Genomic DNA, 19,036 nt, shown 5'->3' with positions numbered 1-19,036 from the left:
GTCTTGGGAAGACTGTGAGGATACAAAAACTCTGTGTGCTGTAAAATTGTCCCATGAACCCGATATTGAGGTTCTTTCTCCTGACCACGGTTTAGGGAGAGTCCGCCACTTTACCCGAGAGTGGTGTGTTTGACACAGCTGTTGTTTATGATACCAAGGAAGTGGCACTTATGGGTGTGGGGTATCCCTTGTGTCCCCGACATTAGATGTGGAGGTTTAATGTTCCGAAGGTGATTCGGTCGAGGGCTAAGTTGGAACTCAGTAATAAAATACAAATTGTGTGTTAAGCTACCTTGGGAACCTACTTGACCTCGGGGATTGTACCCGTTTGGTGTATCCGTGGACAACGGTAATTAAAAAGAGGAACTTAAAGCTGCGTGCATTTAATATGGCATGCATATGGAAAGATGAAACTTAAATGAAAGATAACAGAAGAAATCATGCATTGCACATAATCATGCATTTTCCTGTTAAGCATTAGATCATGCATGTTTGAATCATTCTCTATATCATGACATGATTTGGTGGTAGCATAGGATTTACTTATTGAAATTATGCTGCAAGGTTTGGTTATTTAGTGCTTGATATATGGTACTGTTTTACTGTTCTTGACTGGTGAGCATATGTAAATGTTGGTAGGTATGGCTATTTGAATGCTGTAAATTTTATATCTGCACTCACTCAAATCATTGCATGAAATCGTATCCATGTTCTTTGTCTCGCCTGGTTTCTTTAGAAGTAGTTGTGCTCAGAATTTCGGTTCTGACACCCTACTTTGTTGGTTTTTCACAGAACACGGTGAACAGTGAAGCTGGACTGGCTACTGGGGATGGATGAGAGTCATACTTGAGCTTGTCAGCTTCAGCAGGGGACATAGTGGCTCTATTTTTGCTTCTTTTAGTTCTTTTTACTTTCTGCAGTTGTTACTTCACTTTTGAGTTGTGTATGAGACTCTTATTGGTTCATTAATAAAAGAGTTTTAGTTGGTTCTTATGGATGATGATTGCAACTTCATTTGTGGTGGTTGGGCTATCCAATAGAAAGTGGAACTGTGAGGACCCTAGATCTCTGGGAAGGTTTCCACATTGAAAAAAAAATATTTCGCATTTTTTTTAAAGGGTATGGATTGGGGTTGTTACATTTTATCCCATGTTTGAATGCATCCGCAGGACCCACCAAAACGCAGCGGTCATTATCCCCAGCAACTTTTTTACTGGCCATTCAAACATGCCCGAAAAGAAAATAACTACCTCTACATGGTATCTATAAGAAAGGTCTGAAGAGTCACAATATATTAATTACCACAGTGAATATTTTATCCAATTCATGGGCCTACAACAAGTAGTCCGTATGTTATTTTTCCATACGTCCCAAAAGATTTGCTATTTGATAGGATGAAATTTGAAATTTCTTGATTAGAGAGCAAGAATTATGAATTGTCAGAAGAAAAGTTAGGCTGCAGCATCTCTATGCAGGTGTGAAACCCATGTCCACCACCAGTTCAGTTTTCAACTCAATAAAACACATCACAAAATTAAGCTTGATGAATGAAACAATTGCAAGAGCAGTTAAACAATAGTAATGGTAGACACCAAGTCATGTAGGTGAGAGAACTTAAAAGACCAACTTCATTTCATGCAACCATTTGGCTGCTAAATTAATAAACAGGGGAAAAACACTAAAGCTTACCAGTAAACTGTGGAGCAACAGTACCAAGTGTAAACTTGGAAAATTTAAGAGAAGACAAGATCACTGGTCGATACTGTTCAAGAACTGGCTCCACAGAACTTTTAATCAAATCAGACGCTGCCTGTCATTCATTTTGAAGAATCACAGAAATTTAAAGAACCGTTATCTACTTAGACCTCTGGCACCATCAAAATTAAGTTTAAAAGGATAAAATAAGGAAACAAAACTTCATCACTAGGTGTCAGACATTTCAAGGAAAAAGAACATCTAAATAGAAAAGAATAGTACCTCATTCACATATGGCCAGATCTTCACAAGTTCATGGTTAAGCCAGTTCAACTGAAAAATAGAAACAGTACAGGTATCAATTTCTAGAATTTGAATCTCTAAGTTTGAACTACATCACAAAAAGTGCTTGACTTAACTTTTGGCGCTGAGAGAAAACAACCCATGAAGGATAATATGGAGGAGGAAGAAGTTTCCTTGAGTCCTCCACTGTCATTCTAGAGAATGACGCTATTGCTGCAGCCTGTGAGAAATGAGTTATTTTTGAGTTAATAATGGCAGTAGGTGATTTTGTTAAAAAGTTCATACGTTACAAAAAATCACAGACAAGCTCTTTGATGGAGCTACAAAAATTTCCTTTTATTATTTGATATGAATAAAAGTTTAACCATAAGTACAAAAGATGACAATGATTTTCCCTCTATGCTGAACACCATCACACGGACTTGCTAAGCATTGTAACTCGAATCACTTTCAAACGGAACATCAATTTCTATAATTATATTGATGAATAGGAGGTATGAAAGAAAGGGGGCTATGATCAAGTGGTGAAGAAGCACTAATATTAGTGCTAATCAAGTCTACTAAGGACTTGATAATAATATTCTCTCACAAACAATGCACTAAGGCACAAAAAAAAATCATAAAATGCACTACAGCACATGGAAAAGCATTCAGACTTTATTATGAGAAATCCTCTCAAAAGCTCACACTACAATGGGGCTAATAGCCTATTATTTATAAAGGCTGCAAAGGTGAACTAGCAGTTGGGCATCTCCCAACGGCTGATCAAAAAGTCAACAAAAAACAAAAGACAACAAATAAGAAAGAAAAAGAATAAAGGTTCAAAAAAGCAATTAATTTAAAAAGTGGTGCCACCTACATACGTATATACTTAAATATATATATATATATATATATATATATATATATACTCTTACATAAATGGATTATGAAGAGTATGTATATATATGCACATATATATACATACAGATATATTCAAATATATAAGTATGTACACATCAATTTCTAACAGTCCACCTCAAACTTACAGTGCAATCACCGAAAATTTGTCAAGAAGAAAATTGAATCTTGGCGAACAGAGAGCCTTGGTGAAGAAATCAGCTAGTTGATATTTTGATGTTACATACGGAAGATCAATTGTCTTCTTTAAGTATTTTACACGAACAAAATGACAATCCATTTCTATATGCTTAGTCTGTTCATGAAACGTGTGATTCCGAGCAATGTATATGGAACTCTTGTTGTCACAGCATAATCTCGTAGGATTCTGAAGATGAACTCTCATATTTGTAATTAGTTGTTTGAGCCACACGATCGCCATGGTGGTGGTGGTCATTGCTCTATACTCAACTTTTGTGGATGACGACGACACTTTTTGTTGTTTTTTGCACTTTCACAAATTCAGGGATTCTTTTAAAAATAAACAAAAACCAGTTGTTGAACGCCTGTTATTAGGATCTCCTCCCCAATCAGCATCTGAGTAAGCAATAAGATTGAATGAGGAAGAAGAAGATAGAAAGATTCCCTTATTGATGGTGCCTTTAATGTATTTAATGATTCTCCTACACACATATGAACTGATGTTGGAGTATGCTGGAACTGACTGACCACATGAACTGCATGAGCTATATCAGGTCTTGTAATACTTAGATACATGAGGGATCCAACTAGTTGTCTAAAGGGAGTTGGGTTGTCCAAAAGAACCCCATCATCAGCTCGCATCTTTGTTCCAACAATCTCTAGAGTGTTAACAACTTTGTCATCCGATAGTCCTGACCTGTCAATGATATCTAAAGCAAACTTTGTTTGTAACAATATATATCCTCTGTTAGAATATGACACTTCTATTCCAAGAAAGTATGTTAAAAAACCAATATCAGTCATTTCAAAAGTATTTTTCAAAAACTGTTTTACTTTTTTAATTCTTCTTTGTCGCTAACAGTAATCAGCATATCATCAACATATAAAAGAAGAATTATAATACCTGTAGAAGAATTCTTGAAAAACAAAGTTGTGTCAATATAACAAGGTTTGAAACCATACTTTGTAATAACATTGTTAAATGTGTAAAACCATGCTTTAGGTGTTTGTTTGAGTCCATAGAGGGCTTTTCTTAATCTAATCACTTTGCCTTTAGAAACTATCAACCTAGGTGGAACATCTATATATACTTATTAAGGTTGTCATTTAAAAAGGCATTATTAACATCCATTTGAAATATATTTCAATTTTTAACATTAGCAATAGCCACAAGAATTCTAACAGTTGTCATTCTATCAACAGGAGCAAAGGTTTCTACATAGTCTACTCTATACTCCTGAAAATATCCTTTGGCAACTAACCTGGCTTTATGTTTTTTCAAAGATCCATCACTCTTTGTCTTGACTTTGAAGACCCATCTACAACCTATGGTTTTCTTCTCGGGAGGTAAATTTAGGATTTCCCAAGTATTGTCACCTTCCAATGCATCTAGTTCAATACACAGTTTGTTCTCATTCAGAAAGATTTTTTGCTTCATTGTAACATGAGGGTTCAAAGTATGAATGAATAGCTAAAAGGCATGCCCTATGTTTAGGAGAGAAGTCATAGGAAACGAATCTATTGGGAATTCTCGGAGTTCTCGCAGATCTACGAATTATAAATTGTTTCGGAGGGAGCTTCCAATGATTCGTGAGCATTTAGATTTTCAGTGGATATGTTCATATTCCTTCTAGTGTATATTATTGGTTCAACTGTTGTTTCTCTTTCAATAAAGGACTCTATAGGAGTGACTTGACTATCATCATCCTCATAATTAGGAGTAGTTTAAACAAGGAGTAATCAATGTTTACATTTTGTGACATACATCCTTCAAATCCACTTTCATTTTCAACGAAATTAACATTCCTTGAGACAAGAAGTTTATCATTTTTAATATCATAACATTTAAACCCTTTTTTTGATTCAGAATACCCAATGAAAGCACAAGGAATAGCCTTTGGAAGACAATTTGCCTCATTTAAAGCATAACACTTGCAACCAAAGATTCTAAGCCTTTGATAATCAGGTTTATACTTGAATAGTTTCTCAAAGGGAATTTCATTTGATAGGGATTTCGAGAGCATCCTATTGATAAGATATACTGAGGTTAGGGCAGCTTCGACCCAAAAGTTTTTGGGAACATTTCTAGAGATAAGTAATGTCCTTGTAGTTTCTATAATATGTCTATTTTTTTCTAAGATTTTGTTTTGTTGAGGTGTTCTAGGACACGATCTTTGGTGCAAAATCCCTTCATTTTCTAAAAATTGTTTAGAATCATTTGATAAATACTCTCCCCAAGAGTCTGTTCTTAGAGTTTTAATCTTACTTTCAAATTGAGTTTTGATCATGTTATGAAAATTTTCGAAGGATGCAAACACATCAAATTTAAATTTAAGAAAATAAATCCAACAATATCTAGTATAATCATCGATGAACCCAACATAGTAGGAGAATCCTCCTTTAGAAACTACAGGAGCAGGACCCAGACATCTGAATGTACCAACTCAAAAGGAAGCACGAAGGAGTAAAAAGTCGTTTGTCCAAAAGGCAAATATCATTTTTCCAAGTATGCATTCCTTGCATTCAAAATTGTATTTGCAAAGATCCTTAGTAACGGATACAAAATTTAATTTTCTTACATTTGGATGACCAAGTCTACGATGCCAAACTTTGATATCTTTTGTTTGGGCAATATTACAAAAAGATTCTTTTGGAATACAAAGTGAGTTCATGTAATAAAGATCTCCTTGCCTAGGACCTTCCCCAATCAATTTTTCAGACTGACGATCCTGCACCCAACATTTGTTTGATGAGAATACAATATCACATCAGTGATCCGAGATTTGAGAGACGAAAAGTTAAGATGTAATTTTGGTATAAATCTAACTTTGGGGATGTAAAACGTATTGTGCTTAGTCAAATCATTTTTAAAATTTTCAATACCCTTTATTTTCAAAGACGTTTCATCGGCAGTAGAAACAAAAGATGCACTTGAGTTAGGTTGACATTCAGATAAAATAGACTTATGTAGGGTCATATGAAATGAAGCTCCAGAGTCAAGAAGCCAATAGCACATACCAAGAGTTGGTGGCTGCCCCCGATGTTGAGCCTTTAAATAATGGTTGTAGTACCTCCGTTAATTGTGCCAATGACTTGAGAGATCTTTAAGGCTTATGGTGTCTTCTTCTTGTTTTGATGGAGCTGCTGCAACCTTTTTTCATGAGGTCTATAGTTCTTTTTAAATCTAGGACATTGAGGTTTGATGTGACGGGGCTCATGACAATTATGACAAATTACTTTGTATTCTCCTCTATTTTGATTTTTGTGAGGAGGCCTATAAGGCTTGATATGATTTCTCGGTTTGGAGGGGGCAAGAGCACAATCATCTTCTTGAGTGATACTAGTGTTAAAATGTAAACATGTAAATCGTGTAATATATTTATGTACATATATATAATAATAATATAATATTTTATTTTATTATTTATTTATTTATTTATTTTTATTTCCTTTTTCTTTTATTTATTTTAGGGTTTTTGGTATCTAGTTCAAATCGAACTAGAATACCTTAGTTAGGTCAAGTCTTAATTAAGACTTGACCAAACTAAGAGTCGTTGGACCTAGTCCAACGACTCTTAGAGTCTCTCTCTCTCACCTCTCTCACTTGTGTATATATAGGGGTGCATCCCCCTCTTGTATTTTCACTAAATGCTTCTTAAGCATTTTATCATTTTTCAATAAAGATTATTTCTATTTTATTTTTGTTCTCATTATACCCTTTTTAAAAGTGTCTCTCTAGACACTCTCACTTGTGGATCTAAGTACTTTTGTGGAAGATCCTCACTTCATTTCAACTAGGTGTAGCAAGAACATTATCACTCTTGTTCATATTAAGTCTAATCTCTTCTCCACTAAGTTTAGTGAGAATTTCATGAATAGGAGGAGGCGATGAGGAAGATAGTAAAGAGGCCCTAGTTTGTTCAAACTTGAGTCTCAAACCATAAAGAAAGGCAAAAAGTCTATCTTCTTCAACTTGAGCCCTCCGTATTTCAATACATTTTCCTTCTCATTTTGGTTCAAATTAAGCGAGTTGAGTTCAAATAAAAGACAATTTCATGAAGTAGTCTCTAACATTTGTATCTCCTTGTTTGATATTTCTAGCCTTTTCTTGGAGATAATACTTATAAACCATATCTTTCTCGATAAACATATATTTAAGATATTCTCATGCCTCACTTGCCTTCTTGTAGCATAAAAGATTTAAAGCAATCTTGGTTTCAACTCCACTTAGCATCCAAGATAAAAAATTTGCATTTCTCATGTCTCATTCATCTATTTTTTTATAATATTCCTCTATTGTTTTTTCTCTTTCTTTTCTTTCGAGATTTGTCTCAACATTATTTTCACATATAGTAAGTTTAAGAGTAGGTTCAAAGATAGTACCTCTAACGTACCCCCGTATCCTTAACCTTTTATGAATGTCTCCAAATGTTCTGCCCAAATGATGTAGTTGCTACCGTCAAGCTTGAATAGTGGAACGAAGTTGGAGTTGATTGAGTTATGAGACATGAATTCAGCCATATTGAAGAGGGAGGAATTGTTAGAGAATGGTATTCCACCATACGTTCACAGGGAGAGAAGCTGAGAGGAGAGAGAGTCGGTTGTGGCTGCACAAAACCCAAATTAGGGTCTACGATGTTGCCTTTCATTAACTATACAGAGATACAGCAATTAGGGTACAAGAATACACATTACATAATGTGTGAAAATTACAACACATGTCATTAATGAGCATGTGTTTAAATAAAAATGAATTGGGTTTAGATTCTGAGATCCAAACCCAGTCGTGACATCTTTTCACCCTCCCTCAAGTTGTACATGGTTTTGAACCATGAACAACTTGCCTTTTAACATCCAAAATATGTCCTTGATAAGAACTTTTGTAAACAAGTCAGCAACTTGATCATCCGTCTGAACGTATTCTGGTTCAATTTTCTTCTCTTTGACCTTCTGTCTTACAAAATGTTGATTAATTTTAATATGTTTTGCACGACTGTGGTAGATAGGATTGAATGACATGTTGATAGCACTTTGATTGTCACACAAAAAAATGCTTTTAGAAATTGATTCTCCTACTTCTGCCAACAGGTGTCTGATCCATGTTACTTCGGTTGTACCGGCTGTCATTAATCTATATTCAACTTTTGTGCTCGACCTGGCTATGGCCTTTTGTTTTCTACTGCTTCAGGAGACAAGATTTAGGCCAATGAAAACACATTATCCTGAGACTGATCTACGCTCATCTGGATCTCCCGACCAATCTGCATCCGTGTAAGTGAGAAGTTCATGCATACGATGGTCATGCATACTCTTTCTGTACAGAAGACCATCTCCAATAGTTCCCTTCAAATATCGAAGAATGCGTTTAGCAGCTTCCATATGTCCAATATGTGGTTCATGCATGAACTAAGATACTTGATTGACAAAGTAAACAATGTCAGGCCGAGTGAAGGTAAGATACTGAACCATTCATACTACCCTGCGATATCCTATAAGGTCCTCGTACAAATCTCCATCTTGGGAACTGAGTTTTTGATGCAGTACACTGGGTGTGCTTAGAGGCTTGCAATTTGCTATACTTGCCTTGTTAAGAACATCAAAAGTACACTTATGTTGAGTAAGTGTCATGCCTTCAGGAGTCCTATCAACTTCTACTCCAAGAAAGTAGCGCAGTTTACCAAGATCATTCATCTTGAATCTATGGTTCAAAAGTTCTTTGACCTGTTCAATATGTTCATTAGAGTTGCCGGTAATGATAATGTCATCAACATATATCAATAACAGGGTAACTATATCTTTGCATTTGAATATAAAAAGAGAATGGTCAAGAAAAGACCGACTAAAGCCATATTTTTCTACTTCAAGAGAGAAACTGTCAAACCAAGATCGAAATGCCTGCTTCAGACCATATATAGCTCTCTTTAACCAGCACACGTATTCTTTAGAGTTTTCTTCGGCATACTCAATGGGTTGCTCCATGTATACTTCCTCCTTTAGAGTTCCATGTAGAAATGCATTGTTCACATTCAGTTGACTGAGAGTCCATTGGTGCTTAACATCCAATGATAATATGATTCGGATAGTGCCCATTTTCACGACCGGACTGAAGGTCTCATCATAGTCTTGTCTTGGCTCCTGTGTAAAGCCTTTGGCAATAGCCTTGTATCGCTCGATAGTATCATCCGGCTTATACTTTATCTTATGCACCCACTTTGACCCAACTACATTTCGATCGTGTGGTCTTGTAACAATATCCCAAGTGCCGCATTCATGAAGAGCCTTCATTTCTTCGTTCATAGCTTCAATCCATCTCTTAGAATTTATTGCTTGATAGAATGTTGTGGGTTGATCTTCCTTGCCCAAAGAGGTTAAGAAGAGTTAAAAATTCATCGTGAAGTTCTCATAACTAACCCACCTATCAATAGAATGTCGAGGCCGGGTAGACCTGCTGTGAGCAAGTGATTGAATGGAAACAGAAGGAGAATACTGATTAGAGTTAGGGAGTATCTCCTTCTCACGTCAAGAGTAAACAATGCCTTTATACTTGTCGGGGGCCAATAGTGGTTCAAAAATCATACTCTCCTGAATCCTTTGCGTAGCAGTAGACATGTTTCCCTCATCTCTTTGATTACATTCTGAAGAACAAACATCATCAATACTAGAAAAGAGATCTCAGTTCAACCAAGGGTGGTAAACTTCAATCTCAGGAGTGTTAGCATTATGATCAAAATGTGATTCATCAAACACAACATTTCTGGTATTTTGATGTGCTTTATTTTGATGTGGTATTAGAGTTAGGGAGTATCTCCTTCTCACGTCAAGAGTAAACAATGCCTTTATACTTGTTGGGAGCCAATAGTGGTTCAAAAATCATACTCTCCTGAATCTTTTACGTAGCAGTAGACATGTTTCCCTCATCTCTTTGATTACATTTTGAAGAACAAACATCATCAATACTAGAAAAGAGATCTCAGTTCAACCAAGGGTGATAAACTTCAATCTCAGGAGTGTTAGCATTATGATCAAAATGTGATTCATCAAACACAACATTTCTGGTATTTTGATGTGCTTGCTCACAGGATCATAGCATTTGTATCCTTTGTAATCATCAGCGTACCCCACAAATTTGCACTTTAAGGCTTTATCCTGAAACTTGTGTTGCATTGAACTGACAACATGAACATAGCATACACACCCAAATACACGCAAATCGTGATAATTTGGATGCACACCATGCAAAGAGTAATGAGGTGATTTGTTTTCCAAGATGTTCAAGGGCAATCGATTTATGACATAAACTGTTGTATGAAAAGCCTCTACCCAGAAGGTAACTGGAAGATTACTATCATGCATCATGCTCATTGCACTCTCGACAATATGGTGATGCTTCCGTTCAGCAATCTCATTCTGTTGAGGTGTATGATGGCAAGACGCTTACTTATTCCATTTGTCTGAAGAAAATTAATAAAATCATTTGAAGATAATTCACCCCCTCCATCACATTGGAAACAAATAATATTCTCAGATAATTGATTTTGAACAAAGGAATGAAAATTCCGAAATAACTTGAAGGTTTCAGAATTACTTTTCATAAAGAAAATCCATGTATATCGAGAATAGCTGTCAACAAAAATGAGATAGTATCTAGTGCCAGACATTGAAGAAACTGGAGTCGAACCCCAAACATCAGAACATATAATTTCAAATGGTCTTGAAGCTCTTTTATTAATGGAATGAAATGGAAGAACATGACTCTTACACTAAAGACAACTAGAACATTTTTTATTATCGACACTCAAAGTCAGACTTGACTTGAGAATAAGGCTACTTGAAACAAGCTTATCAATAAAACGACTACTACAATGACCCAGACGACCATGCCAAAGATTTGGCTTTATATATTCAGAAAGATTAAAAACACTCTCAGGAGGGACTGAAGGTGATGATGTGAGCTTCAAGATGGAATCAACAGGTTGAACACGAGAGGAAGGATTCTCTTAAAACACGTACATATTCCCTTGTCGTTTTCCTTCAGCGAACGTTTCCCTCGTGTGAAGGTCCTTGACATGAACAGAAAAAGTAGTAAACTCAACCGAAGCATTAATGTCATCTACAAGCTTAGAGACAGAAACAATATTTTTCTTGATATTAGGAGCATGAATGACATTTGAAAGAGCAAGAGAAGAGTTGGACATAGGAATTACAGAATTTTCAATGTGCAAAATATGGTGGTGAGACCCATCTCCAGTGACTATACTATTTCTACCAGCATAAGGAACAAGATTAAGGCGCTTACCAGCATCACCAGCGACATAAGTGGCTCCACCATAATCAACATACCAAGTGCCTGGTTCATTTTGTTTGATATTTAATTCAGCCAAGGCGGATAATAACAACTCTTTGACTTCTCTACTATTCTTCAGTGTATTTGTGCCCTTTTTTTTGTCTCCAATTGCTTTTCTCTATTTTGAGGGTTAAACCAACAATTTGCCTTGACGTGCTCCCTTTTGTTGCAGAGAAAGCAGGTAGGTATTGTCCTTTGCCTTTGCAGATTAGGTGGCGTACTGGGAGTAGGTAATATTCCACGAGCTCCTTGTTCATTCCTCTCTTGACCGCTTCTTTCCCGTGGTTCATATCTGCCACATGCTCGACCATAGGTAACTCCTGTGGCAAGAACGTTGTGTGCTCCAATAGGGGTGTGAATACCTTTAGAGAATCCCTTCAAAGTCATCTCATATTGTAAGAGCTTAGCACGAAGATCTTCAAATGTAGGTAAGTCTGGCAAACACAATAAGGAAGTAGCCATCATATGATAATCGTGTCTCAACCCGCTCAAAGTTTGTTGAGTCATATCTTTGTCACTGATCGTGCAACCCAAGATGGCCAACTGATCCGTGATAGTCTTCATTTTGTTTAAGTACTCCATGACAGTCATGGAGTCTTTTCTCAGCATTTAAAACTCTTTCTTTAAAAATAAAACTCTAGCCTGAGAAACTTGAGAATACGTTTGAACAAGACGATGCCATAACTACATAGCTGAGCAATCCTCTAGGATTGCCACAAGCACCTCCTGAGACAGAGTGGAAGTGATGTAGGCAACCAACGCCTGGTCTCGCTTCATTCAGGATATGTACTCTGAATTTCTAACAAAGGTAATTGAAGTGTCACCCTCCCCATTATTTCCCTCTTGTGATATGAACTCTAGAGGAACAGAGCCATCCAAATGCCCAGAAAGATCCTGACTTCTTATGAATGGGATGATTTGTCTCTTCCAGGTAAGAAAGTTGAAATTGTTTAGTTTCTCAAACACAAGCTGACTGAGAAAGTTGGAAGAAAGGCCAGATTGAGAAGAAAAAATGACTCCATAGTCGATGGAAAACGAAAAACCAGGAAGATTAAGGGGTCGGAAAGAAAATTCACTTGAGAGCAAAGAAAATAAAGATTTAGAACAGATATTCGAATTTCAGAGAGCTCGGCCATCTTTTTTTTAAGCAGACCTGAGACAGAAAATAGACTGTGCAGCAAGGAAAGCACTGTTCTGGAGGAAAACAGAATCCAATCAGTTAGAAGCGCGTTACTATGAGAATAACGTGTATTCCTTTTTTAAATGAGAAAATCCAAACCAGAGAGGAAAAGAATTCAAAGGGATGTCAAACAGAGAACAAGACTGTATCCAAAACAAAATATGTCCTAACGTCAAACAGAAGAAACAAGTTTGACGTGATTTCAACCTTTGAAATCACGCAAATATGAGATCCGATATTGCATGATCGTGAAAGGTTAATTTTTGGGAAAAACGTGTGCAGCAATAAACAATTTTTTATGAGAAAGAACGATGATCTTCAAGCAATATGAAAGAAAGAACGAAAAGGAAAGAAATACACGTCAAACAAATTTTTTGAAAGACAGATGAGGGAAGAAACAGCCAAGAGAATAAGGAAATGGGTGATTAATGGGCAAAAACAATTTTTTTTGGATTGTAAAAGGAGAAGAAATGAGATGAACCGATAGGAAAGTACCTTAGAAGAGAAGAAAGCCTTGGCTGGATGCTCATAAGATGACCGTGATCTTCAAGGGTGGATCTAGCGCTCTAATACCATGTTAGAGAATGGTATTCCACCATATGTTCACAGGGAGAGAAGCTGAGAGGAGAGAGTCGATTGTGGCTCCACAAAACCCAAATTAGGGTCTACGATGTTGCCTTTCATTAACTATATAGAGATACAGCAATTAGGGTACAAGAATACCCATTACATAATGTTTGAAAATTACAACACATGCCATTAATGAGCATGTGTTTAAATAAAAACAAATTGGGTCTGGATCCCAGACGTGACATCTTTTCAGGAATTACTATAAAAGGAGGGTCACTGGCATGCTTTACGATGCAGCCACCAACACGCTTTACGAGACAACTTTTCATGAGAGAAACTAAGCAAAGTAGCCAACCCGGCTTCGATACCATGTGAAGAAGCACTAATATTAGTGTTAATCAAGTCTACTAAGAACTTGATAATAATATTCTCTCACAAACAATGCACTAAGGCACACAAAAAAATATCATAAAATGAACTCCAGCACATGGAAAAGCATTCAGTCTTAATTACGAGAAATCCTCTCAAAAGCTCACACTACAATGGGGCTAATAGCCATTATTTATACTAGAGTTACCGAAAGCGCCTAGGTAAGTGGGGAAGTGTGCTTCCCCGAAGCACGCTTCCCCAAAGCGCGCTTCGGAAGCGCGAAACGTCACGCTTCAAAAGCACGAAACGTCGCGCTTCGGAAGCACGAAACGTCGCGCTTCCGAAATGCACGGGGAAGTGCCATTTTTAAATGGGAAGTGTGCTTCCCTTTAATGGAAAGTGTGCTTCCCATCTCGCTTCCCCCGTTTTTTTCAATTTTTTTGTATTTTTTATTTTTTATTTTTCGCTTCCCCTCGCTTCCTAGGTCGCTTCCGGTTCGCTTCCTAGGTCGCTTCCAAAACGATTTTGATTCGCTCCTAAGTGGTCCCATGCTTCCCGCTTCCTAAAATTTTGAAAGTGCCTCACTTCCCGCTTCCCGCTTCCTCAACTGGCAACCATGATTTATACAGGTTGCAAAGGTGATCTAGCAGTTGGGCATCTCCTAACGGCTGATCAAAAAGTCAACAAAAAACAAAAGACAAAACAAATAAGAAGAAAAAGAATAAAGGTACAAAAAAAAGAAATTAATTTAAAAAGGGGTGCCACCTATATACGTATACACTTATATATATATATAGACATACTCTTACATAAATGGATTATGAAGAGTATGTATATATATATGCACATATATATACATACATACAGATATATTCAAATATATAAGTATGTAGTATGTACACATTAATTTCTAACACAAGTCACAAGCAGAAAGGAGGCATCCATTTCACAAAAAATACAAAACAATTGCAGCAGATTAAGGAACACTCACACAAATATTAGAGTATACAAAGACAGGATGCAGCACAAAGATCGAGTACATGGCAACTTAATTCAGAAAAGGTTCATTGTATGTTTGGGAGGCGTGCACAAGTATTCAGTACAAAGGCATACTGAATTACAGGAAAACCACGATGTCTACTTCTTTGCATCCAACCTAGATTGACTTGCCCAATAGCAAATAGGTGAGTAAACATGCCAACAACTTTCATTACGCTAAACCTTCCAAACGATTTGCAGTGTTCTTGAAAGAAAGATTTCCATTTAGAATCTTCTTAATTTTCATTTTTTCATCGCTTGGCAAGCTCAGGAAACATCCCAAAGTATGCACTATATCTTAAATTTGACTTAAACCCATCAAGAGAAGGAAACCAACGTGGGAGGTTTACCCTTCCAAATAAAAGAGTTCTTCCAGGAGAATGAAGAAGAGCTAATGTTACAGAACCAGAAACATTTAAAAGAATCTAGATTAAGAGTGGAACAAAGAAAACTCAGAGAACCAATACATTACAAGCAATCCATAACCAAATAACTATTCATCAAAAAAAGATTCTCGTAGCCACCACCACATCCATCCAAATTCTCGTTAGCAACCAATGTGTGTAAAAGTAAAGAGGTAAAAGTAAATTGACAGTAGTTATCCGATTCACCTCTAGCCAGTAAATGCCAAAAAATAAAGGATAAAGGAGATCTTATTGAACAAACGTATTTGTAAATTAGTTACATTTGGAAAGTCATATCCTATTGTTGTGATTAGTTATCCTTTTGTATGCTGTATATATATCATGTTCACTCTAATGGAAATCATCTTTCGGTTCTCCAATTTTATCCTCACGCTTTTTGCTTTACATGGTATCAGAGCAGGATCATTCCTCTCTGTTTTCTTTACTCTGAACATTGTTTTCACTGAGCAGTCCGTCTGTGATTCATTACACCTATCGCAGAAACTGCTTACTGATTTTTTTAAGAAACCTTTGGCTTGTCTATCCCTGATATCTGGCATGTCTGTCCACCCAGTGATTCGGTTTGTGCAGGTCGAGATCATACTCGATTTCTACTGGGTCTTCTCATTCTTTGTTACTACACCCTCTATGATTTTTCTATCACGACTTCTATTCTGCATTAAAGGTTGCAACATAAGTAGTCAACGATCCCTGCTTCTCACCCGTAGTTGGTTGACAACAACACTGCTATTTTTTTTGTTTTGAACCCATAGAACAGCAACGAAGTTTGTGGTTTTGTTTTGCTATCATCATGAACAGTGGCTTGGCGTCATCTTCTCAAATGGCCGGTGATGCCATGTCGACTGATAACACCAACAACCCATTTTATCTTCATCACTCCGACAACCTTGGACAAATTTTGGTTTTCAATCTCCTCACATGCGACAACCACGTGTCTTGGACTCGGGCCATAACTGTCGCTTTGACAGCAAAAAACAAAATGTGTTTTGTCGATGGTAGCCTACCTAAACCAGATCCATCTTCTCCAAATGCTTCCATACAGATTAGATGTAATAATATGGTTCTGTCATGGTTTTTTAATTCTCTCACCAACGAAGTTGTAGAAAGTGTGTTGTATGCCAAAACCGCAGCATAAGTATGGTGCGACCTTCATGAACCGGTTTGCTCAAGTGAATGGACCTCGTATGTTTCAATTACAAAGGTCTATTATTACCTATGTCACAGGGACTCGGCAAAGTGGGTGTTGCACCCGCATCGACGCGACACAACCCGGGTGCAGCACCCGGTGCGATCAACCTGACCCTGGGTGCGCTGACTACACCCAAGGTCATTTATGTCCAACTTTTGGACTTTATATATATATATATTGTCGCACCCCCACGCCCAAATTTTTTGAAAGTGTCGCACCCGCACCGATGTGACATAGATTATTACTTTTCATCAGGATAATCTGTCCATTTTGGCCTACTATACAAGGATAAAACCTTCCGGGATGAACTTAATACTCAACTCATCCAACCAACTTGAGTCGTGAAAGCCTCGTCTGATTACAGGCAAAATGAGAAATTAATTCAATTTCTCATGGGATTAAATTAGTCATATGTCGGGGTTTAAAGTAATATCCTTGTTATGGATCCCCAACCAACTCTTAATAGAGCATATAATCTTCTTCTTCAAGAAGAACGTCAAAGGGATGTTCATACTCCTTCGCTCATGGAAGGAAATGTAGTTGTTGTTGCTAGGAAAAGTGTTCAACAACAACAACAACTACGCCTTCATCCCAAAACAATTGGGGTCGGCGATATGAACCAAAAAAGAAAATCATTCTGGGTCTTCCACATGAATCCTTCTCCTCCAATCATTTTTATCCAATGCCATGTCCTCGGTGAGGTTCAAAGCATTCATATCCTTTCTTATCACCTTCATCCATGTCTTCTTAGGACTACCCGACCTCTTTTAACTAATATATTTTTCCATTTCTCCATCCTTCTAACTGGAGCATCATTAGGCCTTCGCCGAATATGTCCAAACCACCGTAAACGATTCTCTCTCATCTTATTTTCAATGGGTGCAACGCCTACCTTCTTACGTATCTTCTCGTTCTGAATCTTATCTTTTATTGTATTTCCACACATCCATCTCAGCATACGCATATCAGCTACACTCATTTTTTGAATATGATGTCTCTTGGCAGCCCAACATTCTGTACCATATAGTAAAGCGGGCCTAATAGTCGTCCTATAAAACTTTCCCTTCAACCGCAATAGCATTCTACGATCGCACAACACTCCAGTTGCACTTTTCCATTTCATTCACCCAACCTTTATCCTATGATTTACATCACCATCAATTTCTCCATACTTTTGAATGATAGATCCCAAATATTTGAAACAATCATCCACCGGTATTTCTTGCTCACCAAGCTTCACTACACTCCCATCACTACTTCGTTGCTTACTAAACTGACATTTCATGTATTCTGTCTTACTCTTACTCAACTTAAAACCTCTTGCTTCCAATGTTTGTCTCCATAATTCTAACTTAGCATTAACCCCAGCTCTAGACTTATCAATCAAAACAATATCATCAGCAAACAACATACACCACGGCATATTTTCTTGAATTGATCTCGTAAACTCATCCATCACTATAGCAAATAGGAAAGGGCTTAAAGCAGATCCTTGATATAACCCAACCGTTATAGGAAAATTGGTTGTCACCCCTCCACAAGTGCGGACATTGGTTACTACTCCTTCATACATATCCTTAATTATACTAATGTACTTGAGAGAAACACTTTTCTTCATCATGAGTCGATTCAAAGGAAAAGAACGGCCGAAATGTGATCACTACGGAAAACTAGGTCACGTAAAAGAAAAATGTTATGCTTTACATGGTTTTCCACCACGCTCCAATAATCAATTTGTTGCAAATACATCACTTGCCAATTCAATTTCAAAGGAACCCATCGGTCCTCAGTTGACCATGGATCAGTATAACCAACTTTTATCCCTTCTTGCAGCAGGTAAAGATAGTCCAACGGTGAACATGGCAGGTAATAACGGTTCTTATTTTTATTCTTCTAGTTGGATTCTAGACATTGGCGCCATGAATCAAATGTGTTGTTCTTTGTCCCTAATGACCAATGTAAAACAGTATACTAATTTTAAACCCATCAAACTACCAAACGAATCGACAACTCTGGTATCTCACATTGGTCAAGTCATTTTGTCTGCAAAGTTTATTCTTCATAATGTTTTGCATGTTCTTTCATTCAAGATAAACCTCTTATCCACATCGCAACTTTGTCAATCCTACAATTATAATGTTATTTTTTCTTCTTTTTCTTGCCAAATTCATGACATGGAGACGAAGGAGACGATTGGATCAAGTAGAGAATGTTTGGGACTTTACATTCTTAATGATGGTGGAAGTCTGGTAGCTGCCACTTCAGTAAATAAAGATCCTATGGACATATGGCACATGCGTTTAGGGCATGTTTCTGATTTACGTTTAAGACATTTATTTAAAGACTATGATTTGATGCAAAATAATCAAGTCAAGTGTGAAATTTGCCCTCTGGCTAAATTCACACGAGTGCCTTTTTCCATCAGTGAAAGTCGTTCTCAAGGTATTTTTGAAATAGTTCATTTTGACATTTTGGGTGCTTACAATATGGTGTTGTTCACGAGAACCAATTTTTTTTTAACTATTGTTGATGATTTTAGCAAAACTATGTGGGCTTACTTGATGAGACACAAAACTCAAACGCATGGAATATTGTGCAACTTCATTAAAATGATAAAAGTTCAATTCAACAAACATGTGATACAAATCCGCTCCGACAATGGAGCAGAATTTTTCTCACATGAAATACAAACTTTTTTGCGTGAAAACGGGATTTTACACCAACATTCTTGTGTTAGAACTCCTCAACAAAACGGCATTGTCAAAAGAAAACACCGTCATTTGTTAGAAATCGCACGGACAATTAAATTTCAAGCTCATATGCCAACAAAATTTTTGGGTGAA

The 19,036-nt window shown here is 36.9% G+C and overlaps 1 protein-coding gene across 1 annotated transcript in view; it reads right to left on the bottom strand.

Moving 5' to 3' along the window:
- LOC149835329 (synaptotagmin-5-like) overlaps positions 1 to 19,036 on the bottom strand; it is a 72,876-nt gene that overhangs the window by 50,894 nt on the left and 2,946 nt on the right. The window contains exons 2-4 of the mRNA XM_090008400.1: positions 2,116 to 2,218; positions 1,978 to 2,030; positions 1,690 to 1,810 (exon numbers count right to left, since the gene is read on the bottom strand). Of these exons, the coding sequence (XP_089864526.1) occupies positions 1,690 to 1,810; positions 1,978 to 2,030; positions 2,116 to 2,218 (277 nt within the window). The remainder of the gene's footprint in view (positions 1 to 1,689; positions 1,811 to 1,977; positions 2,031 to 2,115; positions 2,219 to 19,036) is intronic.

Source organism: Nuphar pumila, chromosome 6, assembly GCF_984573655.1.
Source record: "Nuphar pumila chromosome 6, dmNupPumi1.hap1.1, whole genome shotgun sequence".
Lineage (NCBI taxonomy): Eukaryota > Viridiplantae > Streptophyta > Magnoliopsida > Nymphaeales > Nymphaeaceae > Nuphar > Nuphar pumila.
This window is presented reverse-complemented; position numbering and strand designations above follow the sequence as displayed.